The sequence below is a fragment of the Scyliorhinus canicula genome, chromosome 21 (genome assembly GCF_902713615.1).
Source record: "Scyliorhinus canicula chromosome 21, sScyCan1.1, whole genome shotgun sequence".
Lineage (NCBI taxonomy): Eukaryota > Metazoa > Chordata > Chondrichthyes > Carcharhiniformes > Scyliorhinidae > Scyliorhinus > Scyliorhinus canicula.
In genome coordinates, this window is record NC_052166.1 from 23,700,809 (window position 1) to 23,723,731 (window position 22,923).

The 22,923-nt window shown below is 46.9% G+C and overlaps 1 protein-coding gene across 3 annotated transcripts in view; it reads left to right on the plus strand.

Moving 5' to 3' along the window:
• The window catches only part of abca2 (ATP-binding cassette, sub-family A (ABC1), member 2), a 577,021-nt gene that overhangs the window by 517,138 nt on the left and 36,960 nt on the right, over positions 1 to 22,923 (plus strand). For all 3 annotated transcript variants that reach the window (XM_038782183.1, XM_038782184.1, XM_038782185.1), the window contains 6 exons: positions 2,750 to 2,873; positions 7,633 to 7,765; positions 9,358 to 9,478; positions 15,158 to 15,336; positions 15,523 to 15,664; positions 15,958 to 16,092. In XM_038782183.1, coding sequence (XP_038638111.1) covers positions 2,750 to 2,873; positions 7,633 to 7,765; positions 9,358 to 9,478; positions 15,158 to 15,336; positions 15,523 to 15,664; positions 15,958 to 16,092 — 834 coding nt within the window. The remainder of the gene's footprint in view (positions 1 to 2,749; positions 2,874 to 7,632; positions 7,766 to 9,357; positions 9,479 to 15,157; positions 15,337 to 15,522; positions 15,665 to 15,957; positions 16,093 to 22,923) is intronic.

Consider the following 22,923-nt stretch of genomic DNA (forward strand, 5'->3'; position numbering starts at 1 on the left):
ATAACAAAATACAAGACAGACGTTTTGACTGCCCACTGATCCTAGCTAATGTATTGGCACCCAACTGGGATGATCGCCGTTTCATTTCAAACTTCTTATTTTCCACACGTGGTGTAGATTAATATCACTTACTTCCTGGAGGAGACTTTAACTGTGTCCTTAACCCAAATTTAGATCGTTCATTTGCAAAATCTGTTCCAATATCGAAATCAGCATCAGCTATCAAGTCTTTCGGGTTGGTAGACCCTTGGTGTTTTCACTAACCAACAGCAAGACAATGCTCCTTTTTACTCTCCTGTTCACCACACTTATTCATGTAATGACTTTTCCTTTGACAAGAGGGTACTCCCGTTAATTCGATCTTGCACAGACAATAGTTTTGTGATTGTTGATCATGCCCCCTTAGTTTTAGCAATGCGAGTTATGCATTGGTTCCAGACCCAGTCACTCCTGTTTAAAATAAATTGAATCTGAGATCGAAAGAATATTGTGATTGGCTGTACCCCTGCGTCCCTTTCTGGCAATGACTCTCAATGGTAAACAATGAGGAATAGCAATTTAGGTGAGGTATCAGCAGCTTCAGCAAAGGGAAAAAGAATTGTGAGAAAAGTAATGGAAAATTGTAGATGGCAGGAAGCATCAAAGGAGTGCTGAAACCATTCAGATTTGTTTTTAACCATATCAATTCTGGGCTGAAATTACAAAATTAAATGGAGTTATCACAAATGGCTTGCAGCAGAAATATTTGAGTGAGACCTCTTCAGGGATTTAGCTACATAGACAGAAAGAAAGAATTTATGAAGCATTTTTCACGACCTCGACCACATTCTAAAACTCTTTATAACCAATAACATACTTACAATGTGTAGCCACTGTTGTAGTGTAGGGAAATGCATCTACCAATTTGTACACAGGTACCACGAACAAAAATGAGGAAATAACAAAATAATCTGTTTTAGCTGGTGATTATGGGATCATTATTGACCAGGATACAGGTGAAACCTCCCCTCCTCTTCCTCGAAAAATGATGTGGTACCTTTAATGTTCACCTGAGATGGCAGACTGGAGCTCAGTTTAATGCCTCGGCCAACTCTAACTCTAACTCCCTCCGTACTGCACTGACTGCAGCTAAGTTTCTGTCTTGAAACCAGAGCCTTCTGACCCCGAGGTGAGAGAGTTACCACTCAGCCAAGACTGGGGGCAAACTAGGGATGCGCAATATCTTCACCAGTTCCAGAACCTAAAACTGATGTAAAGAGGCATCTCGTGTGTTGCCAACACACGAGAAGGGGCTGTTTTAGCTCACCAGGCTAAATCGCTGGCTTTTAAAGCAGACCAAGCAGGCCAGCAGAACGGTTCGATTCCCGTACCAGCCTCCCCGGACAGGCGCCGGAATGTGGCGACTAGGGGCTTTTCACAGTAACTTCATTGAAGCCTACTCGTGACAATAAGCGATTTTCATTTCAAGTGACGATTGGACACTTGGAATAGGGTACTTTACCCATCAAATACCTCCTTCTCCAGTTAAGACAGGGGGCGAGATTCACCGATCACGGGACAAAGTGTCCGCGTCGTCGTGAACACAGTCACGTTTCATGATGGCGCGAAACAGGCGTGGCCAGAAGGGATTCTGGCCCCCACAGGGGAACAGATTTTGCAGATGAACGATCTAAGTTTGGGTTAAGGACACAGTTAAAGTCTCCTGCAGGAAGTAAGTGATATTAATCTACACCAGGTGTGGAAAATAAGAAGTTTAAAATGAAACGATGATCATCCCAGTTGGGTGCCAATACATTAGCTAGGGTCAGGGGACAGTTAAAAAGTCTGTCTTGCACTGTAACATAGTGGCTAACAGGTTTGACCAGATGTAGTCAAGGAGAACCCTGGAACGCTGGAGCGGTTCACGCTGCTCCAGCCATACATCCTGACGTGGACTGCCACCCGCAGTGGTGAAGCGGCAACTGACACATGCGTGGTAGACTCACGGAACGCTCCGGCCCCGAAGCAACATGGAGCAGGGGTCCTGGGGCCGGAAACGCAACAAAGTAGGCCCGGAGGGGGAGAGGCCAGCCCGCCGATCGGTGAGCACCGATCGCAGGCCAGACCCCATCGGAGACCACACCCCCCCCCCCCCCCCCCCACACAGGCCACCAGGTGTGAATGGCACCGGTGGGACTCTGCCTTTTCTGTGCGGCGGCTCGACCCAACCAGGCCGGAGAATCGGCGGCCCAGCCTCGTACAGCAGCCCGCGACGTGCGAAACGCGCGGGCGCAAATGGCGCCGATTCTCCGCACCTCAGAGAATCGCACGCCGGCGGCGGGGTGGCATGGCACGGGGCTGGGAGAATCCCGCCCAGGGTTCTTCCGACACTGCATCTTTAATTTAAAGAGGAATTTATTGTCTGTCATATAAATGTAATATTCCAGGGCCTAGATAAAACCCTGCTGTGTGGCTGCGTTCTTTGCCAGTAATGGGGAATAGGGATGTAGGTTGGCATTCAGATGAGCCCATTAAAATAAATGGAGGAAACAGGCAGATACACATTACCCATGATGTTCACACATTGGTGAGTCTCCATTAAGATAAAAAATGTAACATCATTGAGTGTATTTTTTTAAACTCTGCACCAAGAGTCATTCCTTCTGTTTTTAAGCAGTAACAGTATTACAAAGGTCCATGCATTTAATTTGGGTTGATAGAGTTGGATATGTTTCCAACGGTACTTACCTTCTCTTGCTTCCCTTCACAGGATCTGAAAGCTGTGAATGGTTACCTGAAATCCTGTTTCCTCATTTTCCCGAATTATAACCTGGGCCATGGACTAATGGAAATGGCTTACAATGAGTACATCAATGAATACTACGCAAAAATAGGTAAATACAAAAGTGTTAACCAGGACCATTAGTTGGCCATTTAAATGAAATGAAATGAAAGGGATGGTGACGGGAAAAGTAAGCATTTGGCAATAGTGTGCTTTCAAGCCCAGTATTGTCATTTACAGGCCTCCTGTCTGGTGCCATCTGCATTTCTTAATGGACTGTGGGATGAATCTGGTGGCATGGTACAGGCAAAGGTTTGCCTGACTGATGCCAATGGGAATCAGTTGATGTACATGCTGACTTGAGGATTACTTGTGGGTTCCAATTAGTTTTTGCTCTATAAAAAGGGGAAGTAACATAATACAGGCAGAACTCAGTGTTTGTGTGATGTGAGAACAAAGCTTTTGCTTCTAAAAAAAAACTCTTGTGAAATAGGAACTTCGGAATTCTTAGCGAGAAGAGAGGAGACGCGTGCATTGAGCAAGAGAGAAGGACATTTTGTTGTCGGGGGTGGGGTGTATGTGTGTGTGTAATGCGGAACAGGAAGACAGAAAAAAGGGGCCGGAAGGAAGGTGAGACTGGGAGTTCCTTACAAGGCTTTTGAAGGCAGGGTGGCGTAGATGAGGTATGGGAGAGATTCCTAAAGGCTGAGATGCGATGGCTGCAAAATAGGGAAGCAGAGATATGGAGAACATATGAATCACACTGACCTTTTTACTGATGAAGGTGACTGCTACATGGAAGTCAATATATTTAATCAAAACTGTGAAAACTTTTTACCAAGGTGTGCTGAATGCTCCTGCCTGAGGGGGTTTAAAAAAAAGGGTTGCCAATTTTATCCTGTTCCTTTCTTGAGGTGCTGACAAAAATACCAGCAGCCTTCCCTTGTCACTATCAGGTAATGTGACCACTTGTATTCGGGATTTCAATTTTCCCTTTCTCTTCCTGAGCTCCCAGGAGTCACTGCAGCATCTCCTTGGTCCCAGGTTCAGATTGAATGATGTGCTTGGTTAGGTAACAAGAGGATTAATGTACATCAGCAGATAAACGGAAGCAAGTACATTGGGAAGAAATTAGTCATTAGAGCAATCATGCTGCATAGAAATGAAGAAATAACTCCCTGTAGAATTTGCAGGGAAAAGAAAATTAAACATAGCTATGCTAGTGCCACGGGGAACATGAGACCCAGGGACAGGGGTATCTGACGTTTGGATGCCACAGCAACGTCAGAACATACCATCTTAGAGATATAAACAGAAAATGCGGGGAAAGCTCTGCAGGCATGGCAGCTTCTGTGGAGAGAGAAGTGATTCATGAAAGTGTTGGAAGATGTTACAAATTTTAGGCAAGGGCAGAGACAGGGAAGGTGAGGAAAGAGCAAACGGGAAGGTCAGTGAGGGGATGGAAGGCAAGAGACATTTAATATGGGCAGCACGGTGGCGCCGTGGATTAGCCCTGCAGCCTCACGGCACCGAGGTCCCAGGTTCGATCCCGGCTCTGGGTCACTGTCCATGTGGAGTTTGCACATTTTCCCCGTGTTTGCGTGGGTTTCGCCCCCACAACCCAAAGATGTGCAGGGTAGGTGGATTGGTCGCGCTAAATTTCCCCTTAATTGGAAAAAATAAATTGGATACTCTAAATTTTTTTTTTTTAAAAGAGAGCCATTTAATATCGAGCAGAATTGTTACCAACATCTGCAATCAAAGAAAATGAGAGCAGTACTTCTGACCTAACATTGCTGAACTTATGGTCGAGTTCACAAGGCTGTAAAATGCTTTATTGAAAGGTGAAGTGCTATTTCTTGAACTCGTGTTTAGCCCGTTGCCAGGATTTTGCCAGGGTGCCAGGGAAAAGTGGGCACCCCGCAGCCATTTAGAGCTCAGAGGAGCAATAAATGGCTCAGGGTGAAAACACCACCCTTGTATGGGGAGGAGGTTCCACCTCTGAGAGCTGCTAGCCAATCTGATTGTCTGGAGGTCTTTGGTCCCAGGACCTTTTCCCATCCTCGACCCAAGTAGGGTCTACCTGTTAGGCTTCCCACCCGTCACCAATCTCCTCCATCCAGCTATAAAATTACAACCAGGTGGGAACTGGCCCTGAAGAGCCTCCATTGGTGCTAGAGCAGGCGGGCAGCCCGAGGCTTAACCCATTACCCATTAAATTGCCACCAGTTCCGATGCGGCAAGGTAGGGGGGCAGGTAGGATGTGGGAGCTACACCTACAGACCTTTATACACACACATCCCACTCGCAGACCTGCTTACGGGGATGCTAAACCTCTGCCTAGTGTACAGAGCTGAATATAGGAAATTAAAATATCAATCCTCTTGGCCAGAATTCGCCCAACTGTACATTCTTGCTGTTCTTGGCCTGGGGAGATTTGTCCATGAAAAGATTCCACCTCATACTAACCAAATTGTGAATGCAAATTTTTAATAACTGGACACATGTGAGGCCATTGCATCCACAGTTCTTCTATTCAAGTCCTGTTCATGACTGGGACAGTTGAGGACATGTATTAGATGGGATGGATTTGACAGCAAGAGAATTTGTTTATATTAAACAACAACATCCAATCGGGTTTAAGGTATATGTTTAGTATCATTTCTGCAGTCACAGTCAGACAGCCTCCATGATACTTTTCACTCTGCCACGTCACCCCTTTATTACAGTTTCATATTCAGGAGAGAGTTACTGAGCTGAGAAAATAAAACAAGGAAGTTAAAGACAAGGGGCGGGATTCTCTCAGTCCACGCTGGATCAGAGAGTTGCCAGGCCGGGCGCGAATCGTGCGACGCTGCCCCGAGGCCGGTCCGTCGATTCTACGGAGAGCGGAGCATCGGCACCGGCGTGGTTGGTGCAGTGCCGGTGCAGCCAGCGATTCTCCACCCGGGATGGGCTGCGCGGCCGCACAAAAAATCCGAGTCCCGCCAGCACCATCCACTGTGGTCTTACCCAGCGGAATCTCGGCGAGCATGCATCCGGGGGCAGCCTGGTGGGGGGGGAACGGGAGGTCCGAACCGGGGGGAGGCCTCCGCTGTGGCCTGGCCCGCGATTGGGGCCTACTGATTGGTGGGCCGGCCTCTCGGACTGGGGGCCTCTTTTGCTCCGCCCTGGCCCCTGTCGCCCTCCGTCATGTTGCGATGGGGCCGGCGCAGAGAAGGGAGCCACTGCGCATGCGCGCATTGGCGCCAGTCATAGTGCGCATGCGCAGACCCGCGGCACCCATTTGACGCCGGCATCGGCTGCCAGAGCGTCATGGATCATTCCAGTGTCGTGCTGGCCCCCTGTAGGGGTCAGAAGTGCTGCTCCTGAGGGCATGTTGACACTGTCGTGAAACGCGACGGCGTTTACGACGGAATCAACACTTAGCCTCAGGATCAGAGAATCCCACTCATTGTGTTTGATTGTATATGTTTACACCAGGCAGTGATGTGGTCATTGAATCAGTCTGATCGGCCTTTTCGCAAGATGACAGTCAGCTTCCCCCAGTGCCCCCCCCCCCCCCCCCCCCCCCTCCCACCACCAACACACACACTCCCAGTTCTGCACCTCCCCAGAGTGACTGCCCTGGACTTTGTTGCCAATTAATGGTTAATTAGCCGTTTGGAATCTGCTGGAGTAGAGCTCAGTGACACTCAGTGGTACCATGATATTCAGGATACTTGGCACAAAACCTCGCCCAAAGGGTCAGGTAAATAGGTGTATAGTCAGGTTTGTTGTTTCAGCTGATTAAACTAGCAGTAAATAAGTGCACATTGACCTTTGCCAAACTGTGTCTTGGTTCTATGCAATGGGGTGTGTCCTTATAAAGCGCATGGATGCATTCTATTCTGAGGCAAAAAGAAACTCCACCTATGTAGAATTCTCAGAGACCTTTGGGTGTAAGCAATACATTTCTATATGGAACAAAATAACAGACCAAAAAAGAAACCAACAAACAGGCGAAACGGATTCCAGTGACCAACCTGATCCATTCAAGAAAAAAAAAGATTGAGAAATCAAGATGACTCTTAAGGATGTATCAGTTCGGAAAGAGGCAGCCAGTAACAGTGTCACTGGTTGCACTCTTGTCCATTTCCGCTAGTCAGTGAAACATTCTACAGAGCTACGTCTGTTGGTTAATTGGGAGTTATCACATTCATTTCCACCCTTCCTCCGTTCTGAAGGCTCTGATTCATATTGAGGCCTAGTTGCCCATGGTGGTGGTGAGGCAGCTCGCTGCCACATTCTCAAGGTCAACTAGGGACGGTTAATAGATACTGGCCTATTCAGCGACACCCACATCCCGTGGCACAGTGGTTAGTACTGCTGCCTCACAACTCCAGGGATCTGGGTTCCGTTTTGGCTCGTGTGATTGTCTGTGTTTAGTTTGTACTGTACTTCCTCCCTGTGGCTGCGTTGAGCTCCCTGTGGATGCTTCGGATTCCCCTCACATTCCAAAGAGGTGCAGGTGAGGTAGATTGACCATGCTAAATTGCCCCTTAGTGTGCAAAACGTTCGGTGGGGTTACTGGGTTGAGGGGACAAGGAGGAGGCGTGGGCCTGGGTATGGTGCTCTTTTGAAGGGCTCGTGCAGACTCAGTGGCCTCCTTCTGCACTGTAACTTCTATGATTCTGTGTCTTCATCTATGTGATTGTTCTTCACCTGGTCAACATGTGGGCACAAAGCCATGCTCTCATACTCAGTATTGGGAGTAAGCATGAATAGTTCAAGACTTCTCAGTCATTTATTGCTATTGAAAAATGAATACAGTTAAGCCTGTGTATTCTATAAAATGCTTTGGCTCATAAGTGCATAATTTCACCTTGCAGGCCAGTTTGGCAAGATGAAATCACCTTTTGAATGGGACATCGTGACACGAGGCCTAGTTGCCATGACAATAGAAGGGTTTGTGGGCTTCTTCATCACTATCATGTGCCAGTACAACTTCTTCAGGAAACCACAGTAAGTATGTGGTATGACCGAGGGGGCAGACATCACCTGTTGTTTCGTGCAACATCCAGAGTTGCAACTTCGTGGAAAGCCATCATCAAAGTGTTGCAGAATTTTGTGTGTTTGTGAGAGAAGTGCATGAGTTACACCCGTGATCTTTATGGCAATCTGATTAATTACATCAATAGAACAGTGCTGAATATGGTCTCTTCCCCCACCTTCCCCTTTGGAACATACAAAAATATCCCTGATGCCATCATTAAAAGATAAGTCATAAAAGACTAAAATGAGTCATAGCAGAAATAAGGAGTGAACCAGATTTTGGTAGTGATGTGGCAGATTCTCATTACTAGAGGTGTGAGCTTTGGGAAATGTCTACCAGGGAAGAGATCTTTCAAAGGGTATCATCCAGCTTTATGAAGTCAATTAAGGCCAATACTTTCAGGTAAACCAAGGCTACAGGGCAAGAGGGCATAAATTCAGTACACATTGACAGAGGGCTGTGCACTGTTAAGATTGGATCAGGATAGGACAATGCCAATTTATAGTAATTTAACACCTTTAACATAATTTAAACCTCACGAGGTGCCTTCCCAGGAGTTATATAAAACAAAGTGAGCTGCATGAGGGGATATCAGGTGAAATGATCAAAACCTTGGCCAATAAGGTAGGTTTTAAGGATTGTCTTAAAGAAGATAGAGATGTGGAAACGTTAAGCGAGAATGTTCCAGAGCTTAGGGCCCAGGCAACTGAGAGTACAGCCACCAGTGGTGGGGCGATTAAAATTAGAAATGCTCAAGAGGACAGAATTTGATGAACATAGATACTTTGATGGATGTGGAACGGGAGGATGTTACATAGCTGGAAAGGGCTGAGGACCTGGAGAGATTTGAAACAAGTATGTGAACTATAAAGTCGAGGCCTTGCTTGACAGTGAGCCAGTGTCAGTGAGCGAGCACAAGTGTGGTAAGTGAATGGGACCGAGTACAAATTGGGACACGGGCAGCAGAGTTTTGAATTACCTCAAATTTACAAAGGGTGGACTGCATTGGACTAGTTGAGTCCAGAGGTCTTAAAGAAATGAGTGAGGGTTTCAGCAGCAGATGAGCTAAGCCAGAGGGAAAGTTAGCTGATGTTAAAAGAGGTGGAAATAAGTGATATTAGTAATGGTGCAAATCTGACACCATGGTTACAAATGGTCTGGTTTTTGTCCCAGAAAGTTGCCAGAAAGAGGGATAGAGTTGGTAGCTAGGGGAATGGAGTTTTGAGCAGGACCAAAAACAATGGTTTCAGTCTTCCCAGTACTTAGTTGGAGCAAATGTCTGACCATCAGTGCTGAATATTGAATAAGTAGTCTGATCAGTTTAACAATGTGAAGGAGTTGAGTGAGGTGGTGGTGAGATGGAAATATTAGACTCACTGGCAGGTGCAATACAGGTGTATTGTTAATTTTCTGATAAATGGACTTGAGGACATTTGCAGCCAAACCAAAGTTGTGATCTCGCGGAAACTGGTGTGTAATGTATGTGTTTTGATAACGAAGAGCTGTAATTGCATCAGTTGTTAACTATCTGTTTTGCTTCAAATCATCCTCTGTGTAATAGGCGCTTGCCAGTTTCTAACAAGCCAATAGAAGATGACGATATTGATGTGGGGAATGAGAGACGACGTGTGTTGCGAGGGGATGCAGATTCCGATGTTCTTAAAATTCAGAACCTGACAAAGGTAAAGTAAAGTGGAATGGGAACATTGTGAATTCTGCCTTTGAAAGAAAGACTTCACACAATGCCTTCCGTGGCCTGGGGAGGTCCCATAGCACGTTACTGCCAATTAAGTGATTTTTTTTTAGAAGGTGTAATCACAATTGTACTGGTTCAGATTTCGGGAATGGAATAACTGGGTGACTATCATCATTCATGGTTTGTCAGTGAGGAGAAAATCAAACAGAAAATTCCGGTGTCAACACAAGCACCGTTAAAGTTGGAAATCAGTATGTTACTATTCAAGTTGCCCTGCTCCTCCTGAAGCTTTGCTCTAACAATATTGTGCCAAGAGACTTGGCTTTGAAACACATGAAGGGTGAGAAGCTTTGGTACTTACTCACTGAATTCCGACTAAGCATGTCAAAAAACTTTAGAACTTTTCCATTCAAGTACGAGATTTTTTTTAACAGTGTGTTAAGTCTTAATTATTGCCAAGCAACGTCTCCCAGCCTGAACATTTAGTTTTCCTTTCATTTTATTTTTCCAATTTAGGGGCAATTTAGTGTTGCCAATCCACCTACCCTGCACATCTTTGGGTTGTGGGGGGTGAGACCCACACAGACACCGGGAGAATGTGCAAACTCCAAACGGACAGTGACTCGGGGTCAGGATCGAACCTGGGTCCTCAGCGCTGTGCGTCAGCAGTGCTAACCCTTGCGCCACCGTGCCGCTGAAAATATGGGACGCGATTCTACGAGCCCCATGCCGGTCCGGAGAATCGCCACAACCACGCCATGCTGCCCTGCGCCAGCGCGCAATTCTCCGAGGTGCGGAGAATCGGCACCATTTGCGTCTGCACGTTTGGCGTGGCGCCGGTCGCGGGCCACTTGACACAGCGGGGCCGCTGATTCTCCGGCACAGATGGGCCGAGCGGCCGCGCGGAAAACGCAGAGTCCCGCCAGCGTTGTCCATACCTGGTCGCTGCCGACGGGAACTCTGCGCAAAGTGTCGGGGGGCGGCCTGTGTGGGGGGGAGGGGGGCTCCGTCCCCGGGGCGGCCTCCGATGGGGTCTGGCCCACGATCGGGGCCCACCGACCACCCCCCTCCGGGCCTACTTTGTTGCGCGGCCGGCCCCAGAACGCCCGCGCCATGTTGCATCGGGGATGGAGCGTTCAGTAAGGCCACCGCTACGGGTTGCGTGTTGCCACAGCGCATGCCAGGAAGTAAGGCTGGAGCAGCGTGAACCGCTCCAGCGCCGTGCTGGCCCCCTATGGGGGCCAAAATCGGTACTGCCCACGGCGCGCCATCATAAAATGCGACGGAGTTCACGAGGGCGCGGGCACTCTGTCCTGAGATCGGAGAATCGCGCCATAGTTTTCAAGAAACCACGGAAGTCCCGATGCGGAGACCTCCCTGGAAATTGCCCAGAAAGTGTTAATTTTGATGGGTAATTGCTTTGCTTCCTCTGTGAATGTTGTCATGTGAGAGTACCTTTAAGAAATAGGTGTTTAAGCAATGGAGCTGCTCATGTTACTGCAGTGATGTCAGAGTGTGGGTGGAGCTGAGCTCCACTTCTGCTTTTTAGTTTCAGTTTGAGAAAAAGCTTGGGTGTGTCTGTTTTTCAGTGAGCTGCATCTGAAGTTGAGCTGTACTGTTGATCTCTGCCATCCAAAGACTATCTATAGATCATTTGGTGAAATCAAAATTGTAAAAGGTCTCCGTATTGAATGTAAACCTAATGTGCTCCTGTTTGAAAGTTTGTTAAGTCTTTTGGATGTTAAAAGGACAGCTTACAGGGTTACTTAGTGCAGAAGTCTTTGGGGTTGTATTTGAATTAATGGTTGCTTAGATGTTCACTATGTTTTAAAAAAGGTTAACTTGCGTTCATACAATAAACATTGTTTTGTTTTAATAAATACTTGTCCTTTTCTGATGTACCACACCTGTAGAGTGGGCCGTGTGCTCCCCATACCACAATCTATTAAAAGTTGTGGGGTCAGGTGAACTTCATGATACACTTTGGGGTTCTCTAAACCCTGACCCATAACAATGTCTCCAACTCTAAACTAGAACCAGAGCTTCTGACGGTTCCAAGGTATTTACCTGAACTGTTACCCAAGAATAGTTAGGCAAACACTTGGGTAATTATAGAACTGACTCATCTATCATTCACACTGACCCCTTTGGGGAAAGCCCTTAACCGAAAGACCCAACCTGACTGTGCCTCTCAAACATGCTAACCCCTGACCACCAAACTAGCAGCCGCCACCTCCCACAACCATACCTGATTAATCTCACCACCCAACTGCCCCTCTGACCTGACCTGACTACCCCTCCAAATCCAACGAACCCTGACCAACCCCGCACCCTATCAACATTACCACTTGCCTCACCCACCCTACCGTCCCACCCATTTATGAACATTCATCCATTCACTAACTTTCACATTAGATATTTAAACTTTTACAGCAGCTGAAAAGGATATGCGCCCTCATTCTTCAGCTCTACGCTAGAGCTGTATTTCCAGAGAAGCTAGGCTTGGAAGACCCAGCAGGAAATGTGGTGCAGTGTCGAGGTGGGCAAAGGTTCGAGCGGAGCAGCAAATGGATGATGATTGCTGCTCTGTGGAATATCTGGGCCTATATTTTCCTTCTTCTGAAGACACTGACTCAAATAGTCTAACTTGCACTTTTGGTATGATACTGGAATCCCACGTGGATTCTTCAATACCTTTGGATGAAAGCATTCACTGTTGCTTGGTCTGTTCACACAGATCCCAGACAGTGTGCAGCACTGTTTCGGATGCCCGATGCCACACAAAAGCCCAAAAATTGCTACAGGAGCTGAAAAACTAATGGATACCAAGTATTGTTCACCACTGACTGTAAAATCCACACTAGCTTGGGAACCGCATCGGTCAATTTGCGCATTGCAAGGTCCGCCAAATGGCAATCAGATAGCCGCACAGGGCTAAAGAACTGGCTTTTAAAGCAGACCAAGGCAGGCCAGCAGCACGGTTCAATTCCCGTGCCAGCCTATCCGAACCGGCGCCGGAATGTGGTGACTAGGGGCTTTTCAGAGTAACTTCATTTGAAGCCTACTTGTGACAATAAGCGATTTTCATTTCATTTCATTCATATTGTTGTGATGTTGAGCCCCTCCCCCACATTTCTAAGAAATAGTACCTGTTTCACATCTAGCTGAAAGGGCGGGCAGGTTAACATCTCAATTGCAGGCTAACAAATCCGACAGCAGATAAATCGCCCTCATTCTCCTATGACCAGAGAAGGCTAGGGGGATTGAACAGTGTTCAAAATCAGGTAGAGTTTTGATAGACCAAAAATGGAGACACTGGGCGTAATTCTCCCACTCGGAGACTTGAGTGCTCCCGTTAGCATGTAAACCGCAGTGATTCCTGCTGGCACCATTCGATGGCACTTAGAATTTTATTTACCCACAATCAGGTTTTCAGTGGCACACAAGGATTCTCAGTGGGCCTGAGAGGGGCGGGACCTTATCTCTCTGACAGGTCGCCCTGCTCAGAGACCAGGGAACCATTTCTAAAAGGTGCCCGATCTCAGAATGCTGCTGCTGTACCCCCTGCCATCCTGGATCATTTGCAAGATCCCCCCTCCCCCTCCCCCCCCCCCCAAAACCTGGATCGCTGGCAAGGCCCCCCTCCCTCAGTCTCCCCTTCAGCACACACCCTATCCTCCTCTTCAGCCCCCTCACTCTCCACCCCCCAGAGCCTACCCCTTCACCCACCCACCCCAATTTCCCCCTTCAGGCCCCACCCTTTTGTTCTCAGCTGATGTCTCTTAAAAAAAATGGTGGTTAGAAAATCAGCTACTTCTCTTGAGTTAATGGATCCCTGCAGAGCTATGTAAATAATCAATGTAAATCCTCCTTTTGAAACTACCTGTCAATCTGTAAGCTTGTAAAAGTCAATAGTCCGTGAACTTGAATGTACAAAATGCAGTTGCAAGCTTTTAGGCATCTAGGCATACAAACAGGCTAGAAAATGTTAAATACTAATGAAATTGACTGTGGAAAAAAACACTTCAAATATTTACACCACATTAAAGGGAAAATGTTTATCTTCATCTCACAGAGCTTTGAATCTGGTGCACTGGTAGACAGTTCAAAGGGTTTAGGTGCACAGATGGGATCACTTCCACTTTATTGTCACAGAACTGTATTCTGGAGATATTGACAGACTTTTTAAAGGGTTTAAAGGCTGCAGATGCAAAGAGCAGCCTAATGACCCCCGTCCCATGAAAGATGTCCGACCTGACCCCCTCTAGCCCAGCACAGGGCCCCCCTGAACCGCACCTCCCTTGGCACTCTGAGAGCATTTATAGGGAGAATATTCACCCCTTTTTCACCCCTCGACTGCAAGCCACCAGGTCCACAGTTTCTCAGGACTTGCTCCAATTCACGCCAGTGGGAGTCTCAGCAGGGGGGGTGGGTTGCTAGAGCATTCCGGGTTAGTGAATTGGGCGTCCTGTCTCTAAATTACATTTGAAACCGTTCTAATGAGCTATTTGCATGTTCCCGCCGGGTCTGAGCGGGAACCTCATTGGGAATGTCAGGAAGCCGGCGGAATGGGCTGGGAGACTCGCAACGGATTTCACGACTGGCCTGAAACCCTGTTATCGGCCCGATTCATCGGAATTCTCGACGCTGGATCGCGGCCCTGGAAAATCCCGGCCACTCTGTTCTGTAGCAGAGAGTTGGGAACCAGAGGATTCACAATTAAGATAGTTTTCAAAAGCAGCATTGTAAAATTGGGAAGATGGGAGCAGCTTTGAGTGGAACATTAACAAATTGGTTGGGCCGTATAGCCTGTTTATGTGCTGTGTAAATTCTATGTAATCATGTGTATGTCTAAATAAAGAAAACAAAAGGTCGCAAGTTGTTAAGGTTAGGAATGTACTATCAAAAGTAGGGTGGAAGCTGATACAGTATTAATTTTCAAAAGACAATTGAATAAATACTTGACTGACAAAAATATTCAGGGCTCTGGAGGGAAAGAGCATGGAATGGGAATAATGTGATGGTTCTTTCAAAGATCCGGTGCAGGTAGAAAGGAGCAATTGGCTTCCTCCTGTACTGTACCATTCTGTGACACAGTTGTGATAAGAACATACAGTGCAGAAGGAGGCCATTCGGTCCATCGAGTCTGCACCGACCCACGTAAGCCCTCACTTCCACCCTATTCCCGTAACCCAATAACCCCCCCTAACCTTTTTGGACACTAAGGGCAATTTAGCATGGCCAATCCACCTAACCTGCACTGTGGGACTGTGGGAGGAAACCAGAGCACCCGGAGGAAACCCACGCAGACACGGGGAGAACGTGCAGACTCCGTACAGACAGTGACCCAGCAGGGAATCAAAACTAGGACCCTGATGCTGTTATGCCACAGTGCTACTGTGCTGTCCTTGTAAGAAGTTATTCCAGGTCTGTTTTGCATATCGTGAAGTTTGGCTTCCAAAGTGTTGGATTCATTCGTAAAATGTGCAGTCAGGAAGCTTAAATAGATTGTTTCTGCTAAAATTCCAATATCTATAGACATTCTCAGCAAATACGTAATGGGGTCATGTGTTCCACTGGCTGTGTTTGTCCACCAGTGCAATGATAAAATCAGAAAAGCTGTGTTCAGTCCTTCTCACTTTTCTTCTATCCATGGCACCTACAGGTGTACAAGTCACGTAGGATGGGCCGGATCCTGGCAGTCGATCGCTTGTGCGCCGGTGTGCGTCCTGGAGAATGCTTTGGTTTACTGGGTGTGAACGGAGCTGGGAAGACAACGACATTCAAGATGCTGACTGGTGACGAGAGTACGACTGGCGGAGAGGCATTTGTGAATGGAAACAGGTAAACGATGGGAATTTCTTGGTACCGTGAAGAAAAGAAAAACACACGGTGATGATACCTTGGGCCTTAATCAGCTCCCAAGTATCTATCTGGTCCTGCACTCCACAGAAGAAAGTTCAGTGCTCCCCACAACCATGGAGGGCAGTGCTTCATAGCATTCATCCCCCTGTTTATTGTCTGTTGCAGTATTCTCAAGGACCTGCTGAAGGTACAGCAGAGTATTGGCTACTGTCCGCAGTTTGACGCACTTTTTGATGAGCTGACCGCCCGGGAACACATGGAGCTCTACACCAGGCTACGCGGAGTCCCCTGGAAAGATGAAGATAGGGTAAGAGTTGGGAAAGGAGTCTCAAATCACACGAGGGTGTCACATAACATTTACAGCACAAAACGCAGGCCATTCAGCCCTACTGTTCTATGCCAGCAGTCGTGTTTCACAAGAGTATTTATTGCTTTAATTGTGTTCCAATTCAATAGGCTAATGGCCTACTGACATAACGGGTCAAAATTGCTCATAGGTCATTGTATTATTTTGCAAACGGAAAGTGAAATCAAACTAAATTTATTTTTCTGCTTAAAACGTACAAGCGCTTTTTAACCTTCTCGGCTCCATTTCTCTAGGTTATAAATTGGGCTCTTGATAAACTGGAACTCTCGAAATATGCGGACAAACCTGCGGGAACATACAGTGGAGGCAACAAACGGAAGCTGTCTACCGCCATTGCTTTGATTGGCTATCCTTCTTTAATTTTCCTGGTAAGGATCACACATAGGTTGCAATCGGTCACTAACCTGTGTTCAGATATTCAGATAAAGTATTCTAACGAGCTTGTTGCATTGTTAGCTTTTAAGCACTGTTGTCCGATAAGGCTTTTGAGTCAACTTTTAGGGATAGCAGTGCAGATTCAGCATGGAATCCAAGTGTGGAGTACAAGAGTTGAGTAACAACCTGTCTTCCTCGATTCCCAATCAGCCTTCCTCGATTCCCAATCTGTCTTCCTCGATTCCCAATCTGTCTTCCTCGATTCCCAATCTGTCTTCCTCGATTCCCAATCTGTCTTCCTCGATTCCCAATCTGTCTTCCTCGATTCCCAATCTGTCTGCCTCGATTCCCAATCTGTCTGCCTCGATTCCCAATCCGTTTGCCTCGATTCCCAAAACCACCGTAGCAATTGTCTTAATCCAGAAATAACACTGTGGTTGTCTCAAACATGCGAATTAGAGGCAAAAGTAGGCCATTCGGCCCCTTAAGCTTGCTCAATGAGATCATGGCTGATCTAATTGCGACCTCAAGTCCACATTCCTGCCAAAGACTGACAAAAGCTAATAGAAATATATTCTCCTCACCTCTGTATTAGATGGGCGACTCCTATTTTTAAACAGTGACCCCTCATCATTGTCAGAGATAGAGATATCAGTGTCCTAGAGACAAACACAAGTTACAGTGTCATTGAGTATATTGTAAAACTACTTACGGCATTAATTTACCCTCCTTGGGCTAAAGCACCTTGAAGGAATATTGCCAGTTAGGTTCCTACAGTGGGCATTCATATGTAAACCTCTGTATCCTCATTTTTTAAAGACACACAGCATTCAAATGTATAAACGGCATGTGAACAAATGAAAATTCTGTGATAAAGTAATTCTGGCGTATTTTCTGGGAGTTGTCCTTTAGTTGGAGTAAATAAATGAAAACTATCAGCTAGTCACTGATGTTTAATAATTTTGTGCCAGCTTCCAAAAATAGTGTTCAACTTGTAGATTTGCCAATGCTCATCAATGCAATCTTAAATTTTGCTTACTTTCTAAAGCTGGCTTTAGGTGGGCCAGCCAGAGAAAAAAAAAGAAAAGTAGGGCACGATTCTCCGACTCCCCCGCCAGGGAGGAGGGGAGGGTCCAACCCCGGGGGGGCCTCCGTAGTGGCCTGGCCCGCGATCAGGGCCCACTGATCGGCGGGACGGCCTCTCTGGCTGCGGACCACTTTTCTTCCGCGCTGGCTCCATGATCCCGGCGTAATTTGTCGTCCGGGCCGGCGCGGGGATGACGGCCAGTGCGCATGCACTAGTTGGCGCCGGCCCAACTGCGCATGTGAGGACCCTGTGGCGCCGGATCGATGCTGGGATCGGCAGCGGCATGGGCCGCTCCAGCGCCGTGCTGCCCCCCCCCCCCTCCCCTCCCCCCCCCCCGGACCCGAGAATCGGGCCTCGGAACCGGCGCCGGAGTAAAGTACTCCTGTTTTGGCTCCGGACCAGAGAATCACGGCCTAGTTTCCCAAAGCAACAGCACTAGGGGGAGTGGAAGAGCAAACAGATGCAAATCAACGATCTGCATTTGAAAGACAGCATTCTCGAGAAAGTGCCTGATATTTTCTCCTGGAAATGGCATATTGTGTAACGTTCAGCAGAATTTGTCTGGATGTGGACGTGATATGCCGTACCAGCTATCATTGACGGGATGAGTATACCTATAATACCTTTAAAGGAAAGTGAAAAGTCCCTCTGAAAAAAAATATAAAATAAAGGCTGTAAGAACATGGGCCCATATTGAAGATAACACTCTGAGGGTGTCAGTGCAGAATCGACAGCAGCATGCTGTGCTACGATATTCAGAAATTCTGAGTGATCCGGGATTTTAATTGTCCCCAAGTAACTCAGCCACACTCGGTTTCCTTTTATATTCCCATGGACCTGGAATCCCCCAAGGGGCAGGTTATGGTGAGCTTACTACTTCCCAGCAGTACATGAGTAGGCCAATAAATTAGATTCCTGTCACATTTTCAACAAACTACACCAATGTTGGCAGCACGATGGTGCAGTGGTTAGCACTGCTGCCTCAAAGTGCTACGGCCCCGGGTTCAATACCGGCCCCGGTCACTGTCCGTGTGGAATTTGCACATTCTCCACATGTCTGTGTGGGTCTCACGCCCACAACCCAAAAAGATGTGCAGGGTAGGTGAATTGGTCACGCTAAATTGCCCCTTAATTGGAAAAGAAAGAATTGGCACTTTAAATTTATGGGTGGTAGCACAGTAAAGATTACTATTATTATTGACACCCCCTCGCCCTCCTTCATCAAACGTTTCCCCTTTACAAATATTCATTACCGTAATCGTCCATGTGAGATGTGCAAGCAATAATGTAGATATATGTCATTCAACTTTGTATTAAACTTTTGTTTTCCTCGCCTCTGTGAGCAATGGGCCAGGGTTTTCCACCTCCTCCCACCCAGCAGGATATTATGGTCCTGTCAAAGTAAACATCAATTTAAAAGACTCTCTGGATCTGCCAGGGGGAGATATGTCAGGCTGGGACAGTAAAATCCCCTGGTATTCTGCTGTAATGATGCTAAAATATACCTCCGGATTCTCTCTGCTATAAGAACATTTGGCACCAGAATGACTTTTTTGAATAAATGAAATGAAGAGAATCAGCTCGTTTTGCTCTGTGGTTTTAATGTTACATTAATTACCTGCATATGTACATCTCATAATGATGGACAGAAACTTTCTCAACTGTTTGCACTGTTGTGGGTCACTAGGCCTCCACTGTATTGTGCTGTTGTAATCTTGCAAATGAAATGAAATGAAAATCACTTATTGTCACGAGTTGGCTTCAATGAAGTTACTGTGAAAAGCCCCTAGTCGCCACATTCCGGCGCCTGTCCGGGGAGGCTGGTACGGGAATTGAACCGTGCTGCTGGCCTGCTTGGTCTGCTTTAAAAGCCAGTGATTTAGCCCAGTGAGCTAAACCAGCCCCTAAAAAGAATAAATTGCCCAATTAAATTTTCCCAATTAAGGGACAATTTAGCGTGGCCAATCCAGCTACCCTGCACATCTTTGGTTGTGGGGTGAAACCCACGCAAACATGAGGAGAATGTGCAAATCCACAAGGACAGTGACCCAGAGCCGTGATTCGAACCTGGGACCTCGGCGCCATGAGGCAGCAGTGCTAACCACTGTGCCACCGTGCTGCCATGGAGATCTAGTTGCATATGTCCCTCCCAGGTGCGCAAAACATGGAATCATAGAATGGTTGCAGCACCGAACTAGGCCATTTTGCCTGCTGTGTACATGCGCATCTCTGCGAGAGCAACTTGCCTACTCCCACTTCCCTGCCTTTTCCCCACACCCCTGCAAATTTTCCATCTCTCTAGATAATCATCTGATTCCACATCGTAACCACCAGCTCAGTAATAAAGTTTTTCCCCCACCTTGTCCTCGCTTTCTTTGCTAGTCAATATAAATTGGTGTCCTTTGGTTCTCGACTCTCTGCCAATGGGCACAGTTCCTCCATGGCTACTCTGTCCGACCCCAATGATTTTAAACACTTCTATCAAATCTCCTCCCCAAGGAGAACAGCCCCAACCTCTCCAATCTGTCCTTGTAACTGAAGTCCATCAGCCCTGGAATCATTCTCATCAATCGCACCCTTGCTATAAGTGCGGTGTCCAGAATTGGACACAGTGCTCCAGTTGTGGCTGAACCAGTGTCTTGCAAAGATTCGCCATACCTCCTTGCTTATTTTTTCATGGCCAAAACTTCTCTGTGTGCTCCTCGTGTCAGAACTCCTAAAGCAGCTGCACAAAGCTCACTGTATAAAGCCCTGTGCACTTTTTAACTACTTTACATCACCAAATGTTCTCATTCACCTCGGTTGTTCATTCTGCTCAAATTTAAAATTGCCACTGTGTATTTACCTCAAGAGAAAAATCTTGACGTCACTTCCACATCCACAAGAACGTCTTGATAACTTCTTGAATGTTGATTGTTATTCACCAATAAAATAGCGTTGACTCGTCCCCGATGTGATTGCTTAATTTTTCTGACCTGTGGAATTAACTTGCTCCTTGGATGGCAATATAATATTAGGAAGATGATTTTTTTTTCCCCAAGTGGTCTGTTGCAATTTCAGTTGGCGCCATTGTGACAAAGAGTAAATAGAACCCAGATTGATTGAATGCCTCAATCAACTCTTCCCAACTTCTTAAGGATACAAAGTGAGATGAGTCACAGCAAAATGAAAGAATATTCCAAACCCTTGCATTGATGCCTCGCCTTGAAGAACATGAACTCCAGTCTGCAACATTAACAACTTGTATTTATACGGCACGTTCAATGTAGGAAAATGCTCACAAGCATTGAGTGAAACAGAATGGTACCAGGAGCAGATATTAGGGCAGGTGTACAAAAGCTTTGTCAAAGAGTCAGGCGTTCAGGAGAACCTGAAAGAAGGAAAGAGATTGAAAGATGCAGAGGTTGAAGGAAGGAATTGCTGAACTTGGAGCCTCAGAGGCAACCGAAAGTACGCTCACTGTCGAGTGATTAGAATCAGGAATGCAGAGACACACACCTCAATGGATGACATTAGTTGACAGACTTCTGGGGGACAATCTGATGAGCATCACACAATTGCTGATGTACATCAGATGGAGGCAGGAACATCTAAGAGAGTTGGCAGTCAGAGGTCTGCTGGATCCCAGGACTATGCTTAGTCCCAGTTAGTTGCCGAACTTCTGGACAAGGTCCTCCCTGAACTGATGCAGATGCTAGGGCATGACTGTAAGATTCAGGAGGCGATGTCAGCGACACTCCAGTGCGTGCATAGCCAATTAAAGGAGTCCCAAAGGCTACGGACACAGGAGATGACTCCCACGATGGGTGACACTGAGGCCAACACTATTAGGGTGGTGACCGCAATGAAAAGCCTGCAGCACACGGTCAGCATCTTGAGTGGTGGTGTCCAAGGCATGACTCACTCTGTGATGACCATGGCTGAGGGCCTCAACATCATATCCCAGTCACCAAGGGACATGTTCGATATGCAGGTGGACATCGCTGCGGCACTGCAAAATGTGGCACAGTAACATCACTTAGGGCATCGACACCATGGTGCAGATGGGTACAATGGGCTGGCAGAGCCAGATGATGCAGAGGCCTCGGGAGCTCACTCCTGCTGCCCCTCCATCCCTTGTGGACCACCAAGCCCCTACAGGCACCATCAGGAAGGAGGAAGCGCAGCAAGCCAACCTGGGGCCTGCCAACAAGGAGATGACAGTGGTCTCCAGTTCTTCCATTCCTGACACCAGTGCTGTGAAGCTAGAGGCTGCTCACAATCAATGATGTGTGCAGGGGGCATGCCAGAAGCAGCACCGGGATATCTAAAAAGTGCAATTGTAAATGAGTTAATAGTTTTTTTTCCAGAAGTGTGCACAAAGGAAGTAAGTTTTTGAGAGGAAGTAGGATTGTAGATGGAGAGCAATTCCAGGAAGTGATCAGATAAGGCCTTAACTGCGACTGATACAATGTGAACAGTAATGGCAAGGTCAGTGGAGTGGCTATGATGGGCAGTAAACCCGAGGTGACAGGGTGGCTGAGAAGACAGCATTATCAGAGACCCCTCCCACCCAGGCATTGCCTTCTTCCAGACCCTTCCATCAGGCAGAAGGTACAGAAGTCTGAAGACCCGCACATCCAGACATAGGAACAGCTTCTTCCCCTCAGCTACAAGACTCCTCAACGACTCCCCCTCGGACTGATCTGTTCCCTGTAAGAACACTATTCAGGATGCCCTATGCTGCTCTTGCTCATGCATTTGCTTTGTTTGGCCCCTTGTTCCGCACTGTAACCAATCACTGTTTGTCGATGTACCATTTGTCAATGTTCTCTGTTGATTATTCTTTTGTCTACTATGTACGTACTGTGTGCGTTCCCTTGGCCGCAGGAAAATACTTTTCACTGTACTTCGGTACATGTGACAATAAATCAAAATTGTTCCATGAAGAGGCTGATGGAGGAAACTGAAGATATCTCACTGAATAAAATTTCATAGTCTACCGGTTGGCAATACAAAATGAGGCTTTTAAGTGAGAGGCATATGAACATACGAGCAGGTGTAGGCCATTCAGCCTCTCGAGCCTGCTCCACCATTTAGTAAGATCATGGCTGATCTAATAGTAACCTCACATCTTCATTCCACCTACCCCCAAATAGCCTATCACCCCCGTGCTTCCCAATAATCTATCCATCTCTGTCTTTAAAATATACAAAGGGCGGAACTTTACCATTTTTTGGCAAAACATCAACTCGGGCGGGAAAAGCGTGCAGCCCGTCAAAAATGCTGCTGGGAGGGTATGGAGCGATCGGTCACGGCGTTCCTGATTACGGGAGAAGCGCCAAATGGCCGCGACCGGCTTTTAAGAATGCTGGCCGGATTTTGGTTTCTTCTTTTATCAAGATAACAGCTGAGTCAATCAGGCTTTCAGTATTATGCGAGTCATCGAGAGATAAACCCCGGATCAGCAACAGCGGCTGCAGCTCAACCCTTGTCTTAGAGAAAGACTGAGAGCAGCAAAATGCCACAGACGAAAACGTCAAATTCCATGCTAAGAGACATGGTTATTGCCTGGACTACCGTGAGATGAAAAAGAAGAGGAGCCAGGAAGTGTATGAACGTTCTCACAAAGCCAAGAAGACCGTCGGTCTGAAGGCCAAATTGGACCACAAACAGCGCCATTCAGGAAAAGATACAGATGAAGAAGACCCTCAAAATTCACCAACAGGGAAACCCAAAACAGTAGAGTGATGAGAAG